Here is an 18,097-nt window from a genome sequence, read left to right as displayed (position 1 = left end):
AATTCAGCTCACAGTAAGGTGGCTGGATCCAAAATCAAGAGAAAAAAGGAGAGAGTCTGGAAATTACAAAATGAATTCAATTAGGAAACCATACATTTGTACCCACTAAAATGGTTATTCATATGTTTTAATGAAAGAACACAGGTACAGGGAAAACCCTGGCAGAGGAAAGTTAAACTAGAAAAGCAGCTGTGAAAATCAACTCTTTTGCTGTTTCCTAGAGTTTTTGCAGGATGGGTAGAGAGGACAAAGCAGTCATGAACTAAACAAAGTCACTACTGTGGGAGAAAAGGTTAAACCTTCTTTGCAATTCCATCACCTTCTTTTGGTTGTAAATCTGATTTGACAACACAGTTCTTGGAACATTGCACTAAATTAGACCAAAAACCTAAGCATTAGTAAATTCTGTAAGATTTCTATTTTCCTTCTGTCCTTTATAAATTTCATTTATTCTTTTGTTTCTCTTTTAGTTTTTTTGAGAGGGGAGCAGGAGGTACTCAAATGTTTAGTACAATGACTGCTTTAGCATGTCCTTTCAACACGTTTTTTCCCTAGCTGCTCAAAGCGTTTTCAGTTGTCATCTAAAACAGCCTCAGCTCAGTTTATCATAATAACGACATGCCTTCTTTAACTACATGGGAAAAGTATACTGCATTAACAATATTCAAGGATGAAGTGAAAACATGGAGCATACCAAATTGATATTGCACAGAAAACACTTGTATATAAAAGGTACCAATTCCTTTTCCTGAGAGAAGTTTGAAATAAGCACCTGAGCAAGTTCTTTCTGCTCATTCACCAGGCGTCCACAGCTAGCAATCATCTGATCCAGAGCATACAGCCGATCTTCAAGTCCTTTAATGGCTTTCATATTCTGATTATCAAGTTTGGCAATAGTTTGACGGCATTCTACTATAAATGGTCGAATAATCCTTGGATCGAGCTAAATGACAAGGACACACACATGAATAAATGTGCAAGTAGTTTAAAATATATTTCATACTATTTTGATAATAGCTTCAGAGAAAAATATAGAAAAGCAAAAAAGAAGGGAAACCTATGTTATCTTTTCACAAGAAGGTCAAGAACAAGACAATTATGTTAATAAAACAGAATTATTAATGGTTATATTAGAATACATAATTAGGAATACAGTTCCAGGAATTACACCTATCAATGTCACAAATTATTCAAGTCTCAATATCCCAAAGAAAATGTTATTTTTCAAGGTCTTACAAAGTAAAGCAGAGTTAAAAATAAAAATACATCCTTTGGTCATTAACGGTCTCAATCCAACTTCCCTCAAAAACATAACATCTTCAGCTTATCTCCCTCCTGAAGAAATCTTTTTTTTTATTTTTAATTTTATTAAATTTATTTGGGTTACAATTGTTAGTAAAATTAAATAGATTTCAGGTGTACAATTCTGTATTACATCATCTATAAATCTTTATTCTTGGTCTCTATGTCCTCAGGGAATTGGATCAACTATACTTTCCTCTTTCCCTTGAAAAAACACTTCACACTGGCAGTCTTTTTGTATGCACTCTCCATAAAAACCATTCAGCCAAAGGTCACCAATGACCTCATTTTACTTGCGGCTTTTATACACCTAGCATTGAAGACAATCTTTTCCAAACTTTAGAAGCTTTTGGGTATTACTTTGACGGTTCCTTTACAGTACCCTGATCTGCTCCTTTTCCTATCTAATCCATAAATATAGACGAACCAGAAAGAATTAGTGCTTAGCTTATTTTTACTTTTCCTTATATGACTTCAGTATAACTTCTATGGAGCTATCTCCCAACCCTTTTTTAATTCCTGATCCTTCTCATAAATTTTCAGCCATTGTATCTGATTGCTTGCTAATACCTCCATGTGGATATCAACAATGGTATATTCTATTCATAACTGATTATAGTTGTCTCCTGTTGAAATCCCTAAATGGCTTCCTTCTGCCCACAATAATATCCAAAAACCATGCAAAAGCTTCAATGATCTGGTATCAATAAATCCTTGCAGGCCTACCTTCTTTTGAAATTGAATTCCCTGTTACATCCAGACAAACCCTGTGTTTCTCTAGCTCTAACCTTTGTTCACCCTGATTGTCCCGCCTAGCTTTTTAAGCCCATCTCTGCCTCTTTGTAAGGGTCCTAGTCAAATACCACCTCCTTCAGGATGCTTTCCTGATCTCTACAGATAAAATAACAGTAAGTTGTTTTATGTACATTGTCTGGTACACAGAGAACATACAAATGCAGTTAAAACTAAACTATTCTATTGTTAGTATCAAGAAACCAACGTAGTTAATCAGAGGTTACATTTCTAACACCACCAAAAAAGTTAACAGAGCCATTATTTATAGGCAGCAATTGCTCTGCACTGTATTAACTAAAACTTGTGTGTATGTGAAGATTTTCTCACTTTTCTCAATTTTGTGATAACTGAGTCCAATGTGCACACATTTCAATCCAAAATATTGTACAAACCAAACACTAGTTGTATATTACTGTGATAAAGGGCTAAAAGAGACAACTAGAACAGACTCAAAATTTCAACTTGGGCAAGGTTAACATTATCATTGTATTGCAAGAGAAGAAACTGTAAAAATTTTCTTACCCTCTCCATTCTTCCCATCCTACCTTTAAATCCACCCCCACTGCAATAAAGCAAACAATATCCCAATAAGATCATAAGTCTCCTGTATGAAATACTAAGACAAGATTCAATAAATTATCCTGGTATTATTCTGGACAGCTGAGAAATGAACTAAATGTACATGCCTCCAATTATTAACCATCAGCAAACCAGTTTGCCTTTTGTTGTACAACCTGAAAGAGAACATCCAAGAGTTGTTCTAACTCGATACACTACAACCTAAGAAAATAAGTATACAAAAATGCAGCAACAATTCTTATTTCTTCTTGACATATGAGGGTGGAAAAACGAAAGTTTGTGAAATTAGCATCTATCAATCAACACAAATATAAAACAGAGGATCCAAATGACTCATTATGGATGACAGAATAAATGAATGCCAGTGCCAGGATTTGGGCCCTTATGATTCTAAATCTAGTGCAAGTTCCATAATACCCATGTCTTGACTAATTTCTTTAAAAAGATATATATGATTTTGACAGTTGGAAATACATGTTACAAATATTACTAAAACTGGGATTCGTCTGTAAAAATGGCTTTAAAAAGAATTTGCTTTGGGGGGCGGCTGGATGGCTCAGTTGGTTAGAGTGCGAGCTCCGAACAGGGTTGCCAGTTTGATTCCCACATGGGCCAGTGAGCTGCACCCTCCACAACTAGATTGAAGACAACAAGCTGCTGCTGAGCTTCTGGATGGCTCAGTTGGGTTAAATTCCCACATGGGATGGTGGGTTGTGCCCCATGCAACAAAAGATTGAAAATGGCGACTGTATTTTGGAGCTGAGCTGCGCCCTCCACAACTAGATGGAAAGACAACAACTTGGAGCTGATGGGCCCTGGAGAAACACACTGTTCCCCAATATCCCCCATTAAAAAAAAAAAAAAAAATTATTTTACAGAAGAATATCAAACCATGATACATTTTTTAAAATTCATTGGCAAATAGCATTACTGCTGTTAGGTAATCAAGTAGGTTAGTATGTTTTGGAAAACTATGCAATGTGAGATGAAAAGAAAGCATCTCTGATGCGAGGGAAATCCCATACTCAATTCAACCAATCTTTAGAAATGACAATAGTGGCATCAAGAATAAATACATAAAACTACTGAAAGGAGAAAAATATTAATCTAATAAAAACATCATGGCAAAGTGCTATATATTATGTGGTACATCCCATATTCTGCAAAATAAAAGCTGAAATATGCAAATTCTACAAAATCAATCTTCCTCACTTTTGAGCAAATGTTTTTTAATCGAATGGGCATGTGCCACTAAAGAAAGTGCTACATTATAGGCATTATTTTAAGCCATGTTAACTAATTTTATAACAAGTGAGTATAACCAAATGAAATTGTTTGTATTTTGCTTTCACAATGAAATAGCCATGTAAAATCACAGTCTTCAAACATTGTTGCTGTGTCCTATGAAAGTAACCATTAACCTCTGAGAGGTCAATATGTGATCCCCTAGTAAAAATACTATATACAGCTAACTTCTGTTTTCTGTAGGTACAAATTCCTGTGAATTTTCATCAAGACAAAAAAGTATTATTGTTTCTTCCTTCTTGTTACACAAAGTGAGTAAAACTTATGGCCCTGCTAAATTTCATTTAAATATGCAAACACAAAATCAATTTCAAGTCCTTTAAAACAGTAGTTCTCCTCAGTCTGTAGCCTATTCTCTGACTCATGCAGAATTATAAAAAAAGATACCTTAATAAATCTAATCACAATCATGTCGTTGATTTTCCACAATCATAGATGGAATTTTTAGGCTACTAAAATGTTAAAAGTTTATACAGAAACACTAGTTTTCACTCATTTTTTGGCACTATAATCCCCTGCCCCACCAAATGTCTTAAGTGAAGCTTTTTTTGATGACAATAAATGGTTAAAATGAAATGCGTACTCTAAAGGATGTCATTAAGAGAATGGATACTGAAAGAATTAAGAAGAAACCTAGAATTTATTTTTACAAGCTTTTTATTTTACTGTCCTATAACTTAAGTAAAATTTGTGCTATTTTGCAGATATCCCAGATAATGTGCTGCCTTTCTTTCAAAATCAAAGATGAAGACTCTTTTTCAATTGAGAACGCTTTTAGAAAAGTTTAACTATTCTGCCAATTACCTTTAGACAACAGCAGCCTTCAAAATATTTTGTATTTCTGCATCACTAGAAACATGTGCCCCATCAACTTCCTTTCTGTCTTCAAAGATTTTCTATCATTTCAAGTATGTATCAGATTTGAAGAGTTATTTGTTCCCCAGGTTTATAGTTTTTGTAAGTGTGTTTGGGGGAGAACTTAATCCAAGACACAGGCTCACTATAATTACAAAATACAAATAAAAACAATGTCTAAGTTCTGAATTTTAAAATATCTCAGGCACATGCAGTACTGCATATTTCTTCTTTTAAAAGTCAAAAACAGGTTCCCTGTGGAGGGACAGTGATTACAAAGAGGCACACGTGAATATTTTGGTAGATGGAAATGTTCAACATCTTCTTTTGGGTGGTGGTTACTCCATGAACTAACCACTCAAGAACGTGCTTATTTCATTGAACGTAAATCATTCCCGATGTTTTTAAAAAAAAAAAAATTAACCGTAAAGATAACAAAATTTTATCTCTCACTCCAAGGCTCATTATTTCTACTGTAACATAATACTCATTCTGCCATTATATAAATAATATAATTTCAAATATATAAAATGACAATAAATATCAAAGAATACTTACCCGGCTCATAGAATCAAAGCACTTCCTGACCAATGATTCTACATCATTAGGTCTATCCTGAACATTTATCCAGTCTAACAAAGAAACATTAAAAAAAGGCAGATCTTCTTTAGCATCTATTGCAGTTTCATCCTGCTGGACAGTACTCTGACAAGATTCTTTAATTTCTTTTCCACCTTCAGCATCTGCGGTATCTGGGGCTACATGTTCCATTGACTTGTGAAATGAGGTTAATAAAGATTTGTTAGTTGTTCTAGGCATATCAGGAGAGAGCACCAGTTCAGTGGAGGTTTTCATTTCAGCCTTTTCTGAGCCTTCATGTTCAGGTAAAGAATCCAGTCTTCCCAAACATTCCCTGTAACTATGTCTGGTTAGGCACTCCAACAGCGGAATCTTGGCCATTACTGAAACCGCAGTTCCTAAACTTAAAATACAAAAGATCTGTCAGTAAAATAACAGGACTGTTCTAATTAGAGATTAGCATTTTGAAAGATTAGCATTTTACTGTTACACACACAAATATTACCACCTATTATTATGTTATACATATACAATCTATGAGGTGTTCTTTAAAAGAAACCTAGTTAGATAGATTTGTATCAACACATTTAAATTCTATTTTAAGGTAAAGGTTGCCAGTTTAGCACAAACAAGTGAACACCTGGTTTTTAATCAAACCCTAAGGTATAAGAAATTCAAATTTACTATAGCCGTCCCTTACAGTATAATTTTTGATCTTTAAATCGGTCAAGTATTTTTGATATACTGAAAGCACGGGATAAAATTAACAATCCTAATAAAGATTAAGGTAACTCTTACATTTGTCACACCCTGAAAATAAACAGACAGGTAGAAGTATATTGTCAAAAGATAAGAGGAAAAGATAAAATTTTGATGATGTGACTTCTGTAAAAACATATATAAAATGATTCAGGCTCCCACATTAACATATCTAAGAGAACTCTAAATAACAGTTACTTGAAAATGTTTTTATATAAACTTTTAAAAGATATTTCTAATCTTAATCATTCCCTTCCTTCCCAAGATTTGTCCCATTGTCAACTTAAGACCAAAATCTTCTAAAGATTCATTCCACAAAATACAGAAACTTCATTTTATAAACTTCACTTGAATGAATGAATGAATGAATGAATATCCCTCCAATTCAAGGTAATAATAAAATCAAACCAAAAAACTGAACACAAAAAATTGAAAATATATACACATACAACAAAGGGCTACATTCATGAATTACTGCTATATTTTTACATTCATTAGGCTTTTCTAAAAAGAAGCAAAGAAGCAATAGGTACCAGATGTGCTTATATGCAAAGAACCAGAAAACCATCTAAATGAGAGTTAGAACACAATAGCTTTTTTCTATCTTAGAAAGCCTATATCATACGGCAACATTTCAAAAGAAAAATGAAATTTTCCTTCATTGTCTAATGTTTGAGAACTTTTCCATTTTCATTAGATGTGTTATTTTTTTATTTTACCTTTACTTTATTGGAAATTTGGTAGCAGGTGACAGGAGGCAAAGATTCTTGGGTTTGTGTAAGATTTCAAACATATTTTGAGCCTTTTACAAGAAAACAACACAAGAGGGCCAGCCCAGTGGCTCAGGCAGTTGGAGCTGCATGCTCCTAATGCTGAAGGCTGCCGGTTTGATTCCCACATGGGCCAGTGGGCTCTCAACCACAAGGCTGCCAGTTCGTTTCCTCGACTCCAGCAAGGGATGGTGGGCTGCACCCCCTGCAACTAACAACGGCAACTGGACCTGGAGCTGAGCTGCGCCCTCCACAACTACGATTGAAAGGACAACAGTATGACTTGGAAAAAGTCCTGGAAGTGCACACTGTTCCCCAATAAAGTCCTGTTCCCCTTCCCCAATAAAAAAAAAATTTAAGAAAAACACAAGAAAATGAAATGTGGGGAATCTGTAAAATATATGGTAAAACTGACCATAATTTTAGAGGTTATAAAAGTCATCATGAAAGTCTCAAAAAATGAACTTCAATTATAATAAACATATGGCCTATTAGAAATATTAGTTACTAACACTACTGATAAACTGCAAAGACATTTTAAACAAACATCTTATGATCCATTTTAATGGCACACATACTGAGTAAGTTTTAACTTGATGTCTTCTATGGATTGCAGATAATTTGAATAAATATTTTCAAACTTGAAAAGTAGTTTTTGGTAAGAATTTGAACAGTCCTCCAGATTAGCCATGATTGCAGCCCAGCCTTGGTGTTGAAGATGTTCATCATGGACCAGACTTTCACAGAAAGAGCTAAGCTTCTTGGCAACTTCATACATTTCCTATATTGGAAAAGAAACAGTAAAAGAAGGTTATGTTTCTGTGCACGTTTCCATATATGTACTTACATGTACATGTATGCATGAGTGCATTCTAAACACATTTTAAAGAAAGCATTGTTAAGAGAATGTTTTAGTTTGTCTTGTTTCTGCTTGTTATGATAGTAGCCAAAGAGAATTCATTGCTGCTGGAAGCATATATTGGTAGAACATCTACAGAGGGCAATTCAGAAATAACTATCAAAAGTAAAATGGTATCTATCATCTGGCAGTGATTCATTCCTCTTCTAGGAATTTATCCAAGAAGAGCTTAAACAAATAAAGCATACTAAAAGGTTCTTTATTCCAATACTATGAAACGAAATGGAAACAATCTCAATGTCAATCAAAAACTATTTATACCATATCTATAAAATGAAATTTATGTAGCATTTATAAGTATGAAATATAAGGATATGGAAAGATCAATATACAATATAAAATTTGAAAGTCAGAGTGCTGGACTCATAAAGTGAATTTTCTATTTTTATACTATTATATAAAACATCAATTATAAGTGACCTATAGATATGTGAGAGATTTTTAAAAAGGGTTACAGGGGTATGTAATGCAGGGAAGCTTTCTGATAAAAATATATTAAAACTTCCCATTTTTAAAATTGTGGTAAAATTACACATAAAATTTACCATTTTAACCCATTTTAAGTGTACAGTGCAGTAGCATTAAGTCCTTCACAGCGCTTTGCAACCATTACCACCATCCATCTCCAGAACTTTTTCATCCTCCCAAAATGAAACTGTATCCATTAAACAATTAACTCAACATTCCCCTCACTCTCTAGCCGCTGGTAACCACTATTCTACTTTCATTTCTATGAACTTGACTACTCTAGGTACCTCATATAATGAGGATCATACAATAGTTGTCCTTTTGTGTTTGGCTTATTTCACTTAGCATATTGTCCTCAAGGTTCATCCATGCTATATCTCACATCAGAATTTCCTTCCTGTTTAAGGCTAAATAATATTTCATTGTATGTATATACCTCATTTTGATTATCCATTCATCCGCTGATGGACACTTCGGTTGTTTCCATCATTTAGCTATAGTAAACAATGTTGCTTATAAACAGTGGTTAATATATCATTATGTTTTATTATATTCTCCTGGAAGTGTTATCACTTAGCCTGTATTAATAGGCAAATACATATTTTACTTACCTTTTTCACAATTTGACTTATTTTTTTTTTACATTTACCTACTTGTTCTATGTCTATCAATCTTTTTAATTTTTCCAATGTAATGTTTTAATATCATGCCTTTGTTTAATTTTTATTTGTTCTTTTGATTTTTCTCTAATCGCTTAAAATTATATATCGTAGTTCATTCTTTAATTTTTCTAACATTACATTTTTCTATTAATATTTAGTATCTGTACTTTTCAACCAAATCAAACTTTTATTACTTTTTAAATGGCATGTAATAGTATAGCCCAAAGTTTTACTAGTTTATCTGTACATCAAAATTCTTCCTTTGTTAATAATCCTAAAACAAATCTAAAGGACTCTATTATATAAATTCTGTTTATAGAATTTGTTTTTAAAAATAATTTTAGCTTCTCAAAAAGCATTTCTGACTCTAATGCTTATTAAGTATGTTCCAGAGAGATGCGGTTATTCTCTTTTTATGTTAAAAATGGGGTAGTTTCACAAACTAAAAAAAGTAAATATTAACTAATAATTCATTATTTTATTGATTTATTTTTATAAAAGGTAAATACTGTTGTTTGGTTTATTTTAAAGAATAGCATTATTTTCAGGTCTAAAGTGAGTCTTACCACTGATAGCTTAGAGATGATATTATAGTTAAATACTAGCAAGTAAAAAAGGAAAACCAGTAACTGGCAAACAATCCATGGAGACTGTAAGCAATACAAGAAGTATACATTGGAAAGAAACTTTGTTTTCCTCTAGGACCTAAATATGGATCCAGGGGAAAGAATCACAGTTTTAATAGTTCTTTAAGCTCTCTGTGTCTATTCTAACATAGGTACTTTATTGATGAAAGCAATGTTCAGAAGTCATTATCTGCATAGCATCATTTAGGAAAGAAGTTGAACAAATCATGTTTAAGACTGCTTTCCACTCTATCGTTTTGTCATTGTTTGACAATATAGAATGACTAATAATATGTGGTCCTGAAATTTAAAAACCAGAAATACCGACCACAAAATGTTTTTTCCAAAGAACTTTGTTATTTTTCACGTATTTTTACATGCTACCTCTATAATTTAGACTACTTTGCTATTTAGATTTCAATGCTTTTAGTAGTAATCCATTTGTTAGAATGTTCACTGATGCTTAGTAAGTTAATAAATTCATGAAAACATTACCAAGTATATGAATAAGACCTCATTATATTAAATACACCTATTTGTAATTTTAAATTGTATTACATATAAAGTAATAATATCAAAAAATATTTATATCTTACCACTGCAAGCTGTGTTCTTGAAGCAACAGTGTGAAAAACTGCAGGCATCATAAGAGACTCTTCAACTTTTATTTCCATGTCATTTTCTGTTGAAAAGGTAGTTTTAGGAATAGCAGGTGGAAGTTCACATAAGATCATTTCTTTGTTAAAAAGAAAAATTGGATTTGTGTCCTATAGAGGTAAAATGCAAAAAAACAAAAACAAAACAAAAAAAAAACCTGAAGTAAAATGTTACAAATACTGAACATGCACATTGCCCTCAATATATGAAGCAGAAAAACCTTACTTTTGAATACTGACTGAGTTCCCAAGTCCCTATCTCATGTGAAGTTGGAGCATGCCTGAAAGAAAGAGCTCTTGGACACCTACCGTCCCAGCACTGTAGGTGCACACTCTTCTATCTGCAGCCATGCATTCTCCTCCATTGACCACCAGCACCTGGTGCTGAATAGCAATCTTGTATTTGCTATGAATGGCATGCTTAAGGTCTGTTACACTTTAATAAAAAGGTAAAAAGTCAGTTATTTACATTTGCCCAATGACAATTTTATTATCAGAGTAGCACTACATCAACATAGCTAATAGATTAATGAATTTCACAATCAGATTTTCCACCAAAACAGTAGCAAAAAATATAAACTTCTTATCTCTGGACTTGGATTTCATAATCAACTGGCTGATCTTTATGACTAAATCACCCATGTGCCACATCTGAAAGTGAGTCTATAAAATACAGACAGTAGACATATTTATTTTTGTGCTCTTTATATAATGTAGCAAAGGAATATGCTCAAATTAACATCAGGTCTGCTAAAATACTCAGAACACAGGATGTGTGTAAAAATCTCTATGTCACATTACACAAACTGAATTAAATCTAAACCATATGAAAACTGTTTCCTTTTCCTTACCTTTCAAAAAAAAATCATTCCTTTACAGGTAAAATCGTATTTTATAAGAACTAGAACTTTAAGAAAGAAAATAATTTCACAATCCCATTTTTAAAACTAGGATTATTAGTTCCACAAATTATTTATAATATTTTCGGTGTCAAATTTATTTATTCTGCATTGCTAGCAAGTCTTTGCTTTGGAAATATTTGCTATTTCTATATTTTCCCTGTTTGGCCTCAAAATATATCTTTCCCACCCTGAGATCTCTCCCCATTTTTCACAAATATAAGTGGGTGTTCATTAGTCAAATATTTGAAATCCCTGCACAGCTGCAGAACTTTAGACACACAAGTCCCACTAATTTGACTAAAAATATTAAACTGATTTTATTATCTCATTAACAAAACAAACACTATTGTCTTTATTCATACAATAGAATAAAAACAAATTAACAAAAAACATGGGACTGATACATGTTACTTTATACAGCTAATAATAATTCTCTTAGTAATATCCTATGAAACTTAGAATAGCAATCAGCTATTCTAAGAACATTTATTTGATAGCTTTGGTTTGAAATCAGTATGTTTGCAGGGAAGTTGTTTATTGTGAATAATATAGCCACGCAAACAGAATAAAGCACAACTTAACAATTTTAACTAGCATTTTAAAAAAAGATAACTATTTTATGCTGGGATAAAATATTTAAGACTTGCCATATAACTAACTACTTTTAATTAACAAAGAAATAGTTTTCTTAAAATCAAATAGTTGGTTAGCTTTTTGACGCACAAAATGCAAAGTTGATGAGAAAAAACAAAATATAACTCACGTTTGCACTGTAAGTTCAGTGTCAAATGTTAGGGTAGTTCCAGTGTTAACCAGAAATACATACAACTTCATGATGATTTTGCTGAATTCTGTGAGCTTACACCTCACACTGGTACAGTTACTAAAAGAAACAGAAGAAAAGTGGTCAAATTTACAAACAAAACTGCAAATACACATTAAGATACAGCACAGTTATAACTACATAAATAACAAAAAACCAAAACAGGTTTTTATGTTTAAGATGGGTAACTGGACAATTTAGTAAACCTGTTGTTTAAAAACAAACAAACAATAATGAGACCAGGGAAAAGCATCAACTGTTCTACCATGAAAAAATAATTTAAGGAAGAAAAAGGGCAGTGGTTTAAAAAGTTATGTGTATACTTCACACTGGTCTCTTGTACCCCTCTATATTAAGAATATAAAATTAAAAACAAAAATAAAAATTTGGTCAAATATCTTCTTAACTCTAAAAGTTCTTCCCCCAGCTTTTCTTTATAACAACAAAAAATAGTCTTATGGTTAAATTTATTAATAGCAATTAAAAGGAGCCACTACTTTCAAGTTAGGGAAAATGAGTTAGCCCCAATTCCTTTCATTCAGCTGCCTCTGAGCTCCATCTCCATTCTGAGTTAGAAATCTTCCACAACAGAAACTCTGGCCCTAATAGTTTTATCACCTCGTGGAGAACAGAAAGCACACAGGTCTGGAAATCAGAATATTTAAAAAACAACTCTGCTGTTAACTACTTGTCCAAGTCAAAACCTCATGTATAAAATAAAACTTCTTCATCTTTAAAATAAAGGGACAGATTTCAACACCTTGCATTTTATTTTTAACAAATGGAGGTAAAAAAAATCCCAAAGATTAATGAAAGTGGTGAAAGACAACAATAAACAAATTCACAGAAACTAGTAGGTATCTTTATGTTCTTTCCATGTGAGCTTTATTTAGAGTAAAATTATCAGAAAAGAAGGAAAAGGCAAAGGTTTTAAAAATAATGCTTCCCAAATCATTATTTTAAATAGCCCCTAGATCAAAAACTATTATAAAGGAAGGAAGTATGACTTACCGTCAGGCACTGTGAAAAGAACTACCACTTTTCTTAAAAAGCAGGTTAAAACTGGCTTATGTTTGCTTTCCTTGACATTGGCAACTGAATGGCATTACTGGTTAAACTCCGTGAACTGAAAAAGAAAAATCACTGATTATAGAGACAAATAATTCAGTATGTGACAATAACAATATGGTTATTGTTCTCTTCCTTTTAAAATTATCTTTGGAAAGAGTAATCTCTACTTAAGTCTCTTTCCTACCTGCATGCACATTCACTGAAACCATGAGCACTCCATTAAAAGACATCAAATACAAGTCTCTAAAGATCTCCCCCAACTGCCAAACCCTACAGCCTTTTATCAGTCCTTAAAATAAAATGGTTAAAAAAAGACCCTTCGTTATGCTAAGTGAAATAAGTCAGTGGGAGAAAGACAAATACATATGATCTCACTTATATGTGGACTCTAAAGAAATGAATAAATGAGTAAACAGAAATAGTCTCAGAGATATAGAGAAAAAACTGATGGTTGCTAGGAGGGAGGGCGGTGGGGATGACGGAGAAGGGGAAGGGATTAGACAGCATAAATTGGCAACTACAGTATTGCCACAGGGATATGAAAGACAGTTTGGGGAATATAATCAATAATGTTGTAAAGATTTTGTAGGGTGTCAGATGGGTACATGTCTTATCAGGGAGACCACTTCACGGACGGTGTAGATGCTTGACCACTGCACTGTACACCTGAACCTGAAGTTGAATAATATTGTATGTCACCTATAATTTAATGTATATATAATATATGTATATGTTATATATAATTTAATATATATATATATAGTCACGGGATATGCAGTACAGCATAGGGAATAGAGTCAATGGAATTGCAATAGATATATACAATATCAGAAGAGCAAGACATTGGGGGAGGGGAGTTACCACTTTGTGAGGGGTAAATGTCTAACGATTGCATTGTTTTGTACACCGGAAACTAATAAAAAAAGAAAAAGGGGGGAAAAAAAGACCCTGGGCTGTGGAGTCAGACTGCCTGAGTTTGATTCTGGCCCCATTACTTATATGTAATTTTGAGCAAGTCACTTAATTGTTTTAGTTTCTTTTGTAAAATAGGAATAAAAAATGATATCTTAAGCGGCCGGTTGACTCAGTGGTTAGAGCGCAGTGCTCGTAACACCAAGTCGCCGGTTCAATTCCCACATGGGCCAATGAACTGCACCCTCCACAACTAGATTGAAAACAACGACTTGACTTAGAGCTGAGCTGTTCCCCCCACAACTAGACTGAAAACGATGACTTGACATGGAGCTGATGGGTCCTGGAAAAACAACTGTTCCCCAATATTCCCCAATAAAAATTAAAATAACAATAATAATTATGTAAACTTCTGTATTTGTGTTAAAATAAATAAATAAATAAATAAATGATATCTTACAGAGCCCCTCCAACTCCAGGTATTCACACTCTAGTGAAATCCTCATTCCCACTGCACTCCACCCCAGTGTGGGCAGATCTGTGATCTGTTTCCAGCCTATGGAATATGGCAAAGGTTTGGAATGTCACTTACATGACGGCTATTTAAGATTATAACTCCCACCTTGCCAGCTGAGTCCCTCCCTTGCCAGCTTTGATGAAGTAATAAGCTATCATATGGAGAAGCCTACATGGCAAGAAACTAAAATCGGCTTCTGGCCAACAGCCAGCAAGAACGTGAAGGCCTCAATCCTACAAGGAATTGAATCTTGACAGCCACCATGAGCTTGGAAGCAGATCATTCCTAGTCAAGCCTCCGACAGGACTGCAGTCCTGGACAACATCTGCAATGCAGTCTTGTCAGAGACCCTGAAATAGAAGAACCAGCCAAGCCATGCCCAGAAACTGTGAAATAATACATTTGTGTTGTTTTAAACAGGCAAGATTGGGGTAATTTCTTAACTCAGCAAGAGTATCCCACATCACAGGGATATTACCGTAATTGAGTGAGAAAACATTGTTCATGTATTAGTAAGGAGTCGGCAGATAATAACAATTCGATAACCCCAGTGTCCCTTTTTGGGCTCATCCTCCTTTGCCAACTCTCCAGTGTTTGAGTGGGATCTCAATCCTTCCTTATTCACCCTGTATAAGTAGCTCACCTACTCCCACTGTGGCAGATATCACTACTGTTGACTGCTGGCTCCCAAAGCTAGCCTAAATCTTTCTCTAGACCTGAGTTGTTGATCCAACCTGCTCAAACCCAACAAATCCAACTTGCTTTCCTATATGCATGTCATTATTACTGTTTCTAAAATTAAACTCCTTACCTTCTCTGCTCACTAACTCTTTTGCTGAAACATTCGAATACATTTTCCTGTGGCTTTCACTATTAACAACAAAGATGTTTTGTATGCCATATTGTATAACATTTTATAATAAATTTTTATGTCATCAATTCCATTAGATTCTAATTTATCTATACTTAAATCTTAATTGATGCCACTTAGTGTTTTGAGTATTTTTTGCTAAAATTCAATATAATGGTAAATTTATTACCATATAACAAAGGTTTAAAATAAAAATGTCATTTATGTACAAAGCAGCTCAAAATGTTATTAAATGCATAAAATAGTCAAAATATCAACTTTTTGTTTTTTGTGGACTTTTGATACATTTTGGAAAAAAACTTGAAATCAATTAACACAGTGAAAGAACTAAACGTACTCACTTTTCATTTTGTTGTTGTTGATGATGGAATCTACATTCACCAAATCTCTCAAGTACTATCCTAGATCTTTCATCTTCCTCACAGATATACTGACTATGTATTCGTATTCCTACTGCTATTGCCTTGAAATCAGGCCCTGGTTGTCTCTGGACATTTACAAAAGCTTTTTACCACCTACTCCTTTTTCTCTCTATCCCTAGTCCACCAACCTTCACACTGCCTTCAAAGAGATCATCCTAAATCAAGTTTAGAATGATCAAGCTGATTAAGTTTTTCTGCTGCTTTAAACTAGCCGCTATTATGATTTTCACGGCAGCAGCTATCATTTGTATTTACTATATTCCAGACAACTACTCTAAATGCTTTATTATGAAATGCACTCATCTGACCCGCACAAGAATTCTTGCAGTAGGTAGATATTATCATCCTCATAGATTAAAAAAACTGAGAAATACTTAAATAATGTCGTAGGTTAATGAGGGAGGATTCAAACACAGGCAGTCCGATTCAACCATCTCATCCCTTTCATGGTCACTTTGACTTTGGGGAAGAGCCAGAAGTCACACAGTGCCAGATCTGGTGAATAAGGTGGATGAGGACACACCGTAATGTTTTTATTTAACAGAAATTGCCATACCAGAAGCAATGTGTGACACGGAGGCTTTCCGTAGTAATCACAAAATATAGTGAATGCTGCTGCCAAGTGCCATCCAATGGAAAAGCAGTGATCTCCAATATGGGAAGCAGCACGTCAAACCTTAGTAACAGTATTTCCACTTGTTCAGTGCAGTTGGGTGTGAGTTATTGTTGAGGGAACCATGACAATACTTCCTGTAACACATCGCTTCTGGTACGGGAATTTCTGTCAAATGAAAACAGTATGGTTGTCCTCATCCACCTTATTTACCGGATCTGGCACTGTGAGACTTCTGGCTCTTCCCCAAAGTCAAAATGATTCCGGACATCGAGGCAGGCACACAGCGCAACTACAGACACTCACGAAAGAGGACTTCCAGAACTGCTTCAGAAAGTGGCAAGAACGATAGGATAAGTGTGTTCGAAGCGAGGGGGAGTATTTTGAGGGGACTTAATGGCAATGCGTCTTTTACTGTAATACATTTTTTTAATTTAAACATTCACCATACTGACTGATCACACCTCATACTGAATGTGTGCTGCTATGCTTGCATTTACATCCACTGTGATGTTTCTGTTCATATTTCTCCCATTTACTGAATAGCAAGCTTTCTAAAGCAAGGACGATGCATTCCTAAGAACCAGCTCTAAAATAATTGCTAAATAAAATGAACGAATAATCCTATACTAGTAAAGGGTTGTTCTATATCCTTGTGAAGACTGCTAAGAAGTTGCATGCTTTACACCTACCACTCTTCAGCTTGTTCTCAAAGAAAAATCATCCTAGATTTCCCAACGTCATTATAACCACTATGATAAGTAAGGCTCCCATTTTATTCATCATCAACAGGTTTGCCCCACCACTACAATTTATGGGTGATTCAGATACTCTATAAATGCAGCTCCAATGACTCGGCCCAACTAAACAGATATTAAAGTTCTATTTAACTAAAATATACTAAGAGGGGTGGGAACTCATGTCTAGGGAAAGATGTGGGCTAGCTTTGGGAGCCAGCAGTCAACAGTGGCGGTAGATGCCGTCATGGGAGTAGGTGCGCTACTTATACAGGGTGAATAAGGAGGGATTGAGATCCCACTCAAACACTGGAGAGTTGGCAAAAGAGGACGAGCCCAAAAAGGGACACTGGGGTTATCGAATTGTTATTATCTGCCGACTCCTTACTAATGCATGAACATTTTTTTCTCACTCAATTATGGTAATATCCCTATGATACGGGATACTCTTGCTGAGTTAACAAATTACCACAATCTTACTTGTTTACAAAAACACATATGTATTATTTCACAACTTCTGGGCATGGCTTGGCTGGTTCCTCTGTTTCAGGGTCTCTCACAAAACTGCACTGAAGGTGTTGGCCAAGGTTTGGATTTTTAATCTCACAGATTTACATTTTTTCCTTATACTTAGGATTATATGCATAAAGTAGATTCCTAGAAGTAAAACTGCTGAGTCACAGCATTCAAATATTTTAAGGCTATTGGATTGATTCCTTTACCAATTTATACTTTTCAGGTAATACACCCAATTAAAAAGGCCACTATATCCTTGTCAGTATCATATTTTTAAATGCTTGCTAATATTACTTATTGTATATTTAAACACTATCATTGATTATTGCTGAGTTTGTACTTTATCCATTCATAGCCTGCGTATTATGTACAATGCACTAAGTTAGACTTGGAATGCAATAGTAAACAAGATCAACGTAATTCTAAGACTACTATAAA

General features: G+C 34.1%; 1 protein-coding gene across 4 annotated transcripts in view; it reads right to left on the bottom strand.

The window, feature by feature from the left end:
* The window catches only part of RB1CC1 (RB1 inducible coiled-coil 1), an 83,188-nt gene that overhangs the window by 47,500 nt on the left and 17,591 nt on the right, over positions 1 to 18,097 (bottom strand). For 3 of the 4 annotated variants that reach the window (XM_019712559.2, XM_019712560.2, XM_019712562.2), the window contains exons 2-8: positions 13,012 to 13,126; positions 11,941 to 12,060; positions 10,585 to 10,711; positions 10,216 to 10,386; positions 7,523 to 7,725; positions 5,395 to 5,818; positions 773 to 943 (exon numbers count right to left, since the gene is read on the bottom strand). In XM_019712559.2, the coding sequence (XP_019568118.2) occupies positions 773 to 943; positions 5,395 to 5,818; positions 7,523 to 7,725; positions 10,216 to 10,386; positions 10,585 to 10,711; positions 11,941 to 12,011 (1,167 nt within the window). In that variant the 5' untranslated portion in view covers positions 12,012 to 12,060; positions 13,012 to 13,126. The remainder of the gene's footprint in view (positions 1 to 772; positions 944 to 5,394; positions 5,819 to 7,522; positions 7,726 to 10,215; positions 10,387 to 10,584; positions 10,712 to 11,940; positions 12,061 to 13,011; positions 13,127 to 18,097) is intronic. The other variant, XM_019712563.2, reaches the window with a different exon arrangement.

This window comes from Rhinolophus sinicus, linkage group LG14 (genome assembly GCF_036562045.2).
Source record: "Rhinolophus sinicus isolate RSC01 linkage group LG14, ASM3656204v1, whole genome shotgun sequence".
Classification (NCBI taxonomy): Eukaryota; Metazoa; Chordata; class Mammalia; order Chiroptera; family Rhinolophidae; genus Rhinolophus; species Rhinolophus sinicus.
This window is presented reverse-complemented; position numbering and strand designations above follow the sequence as displayed.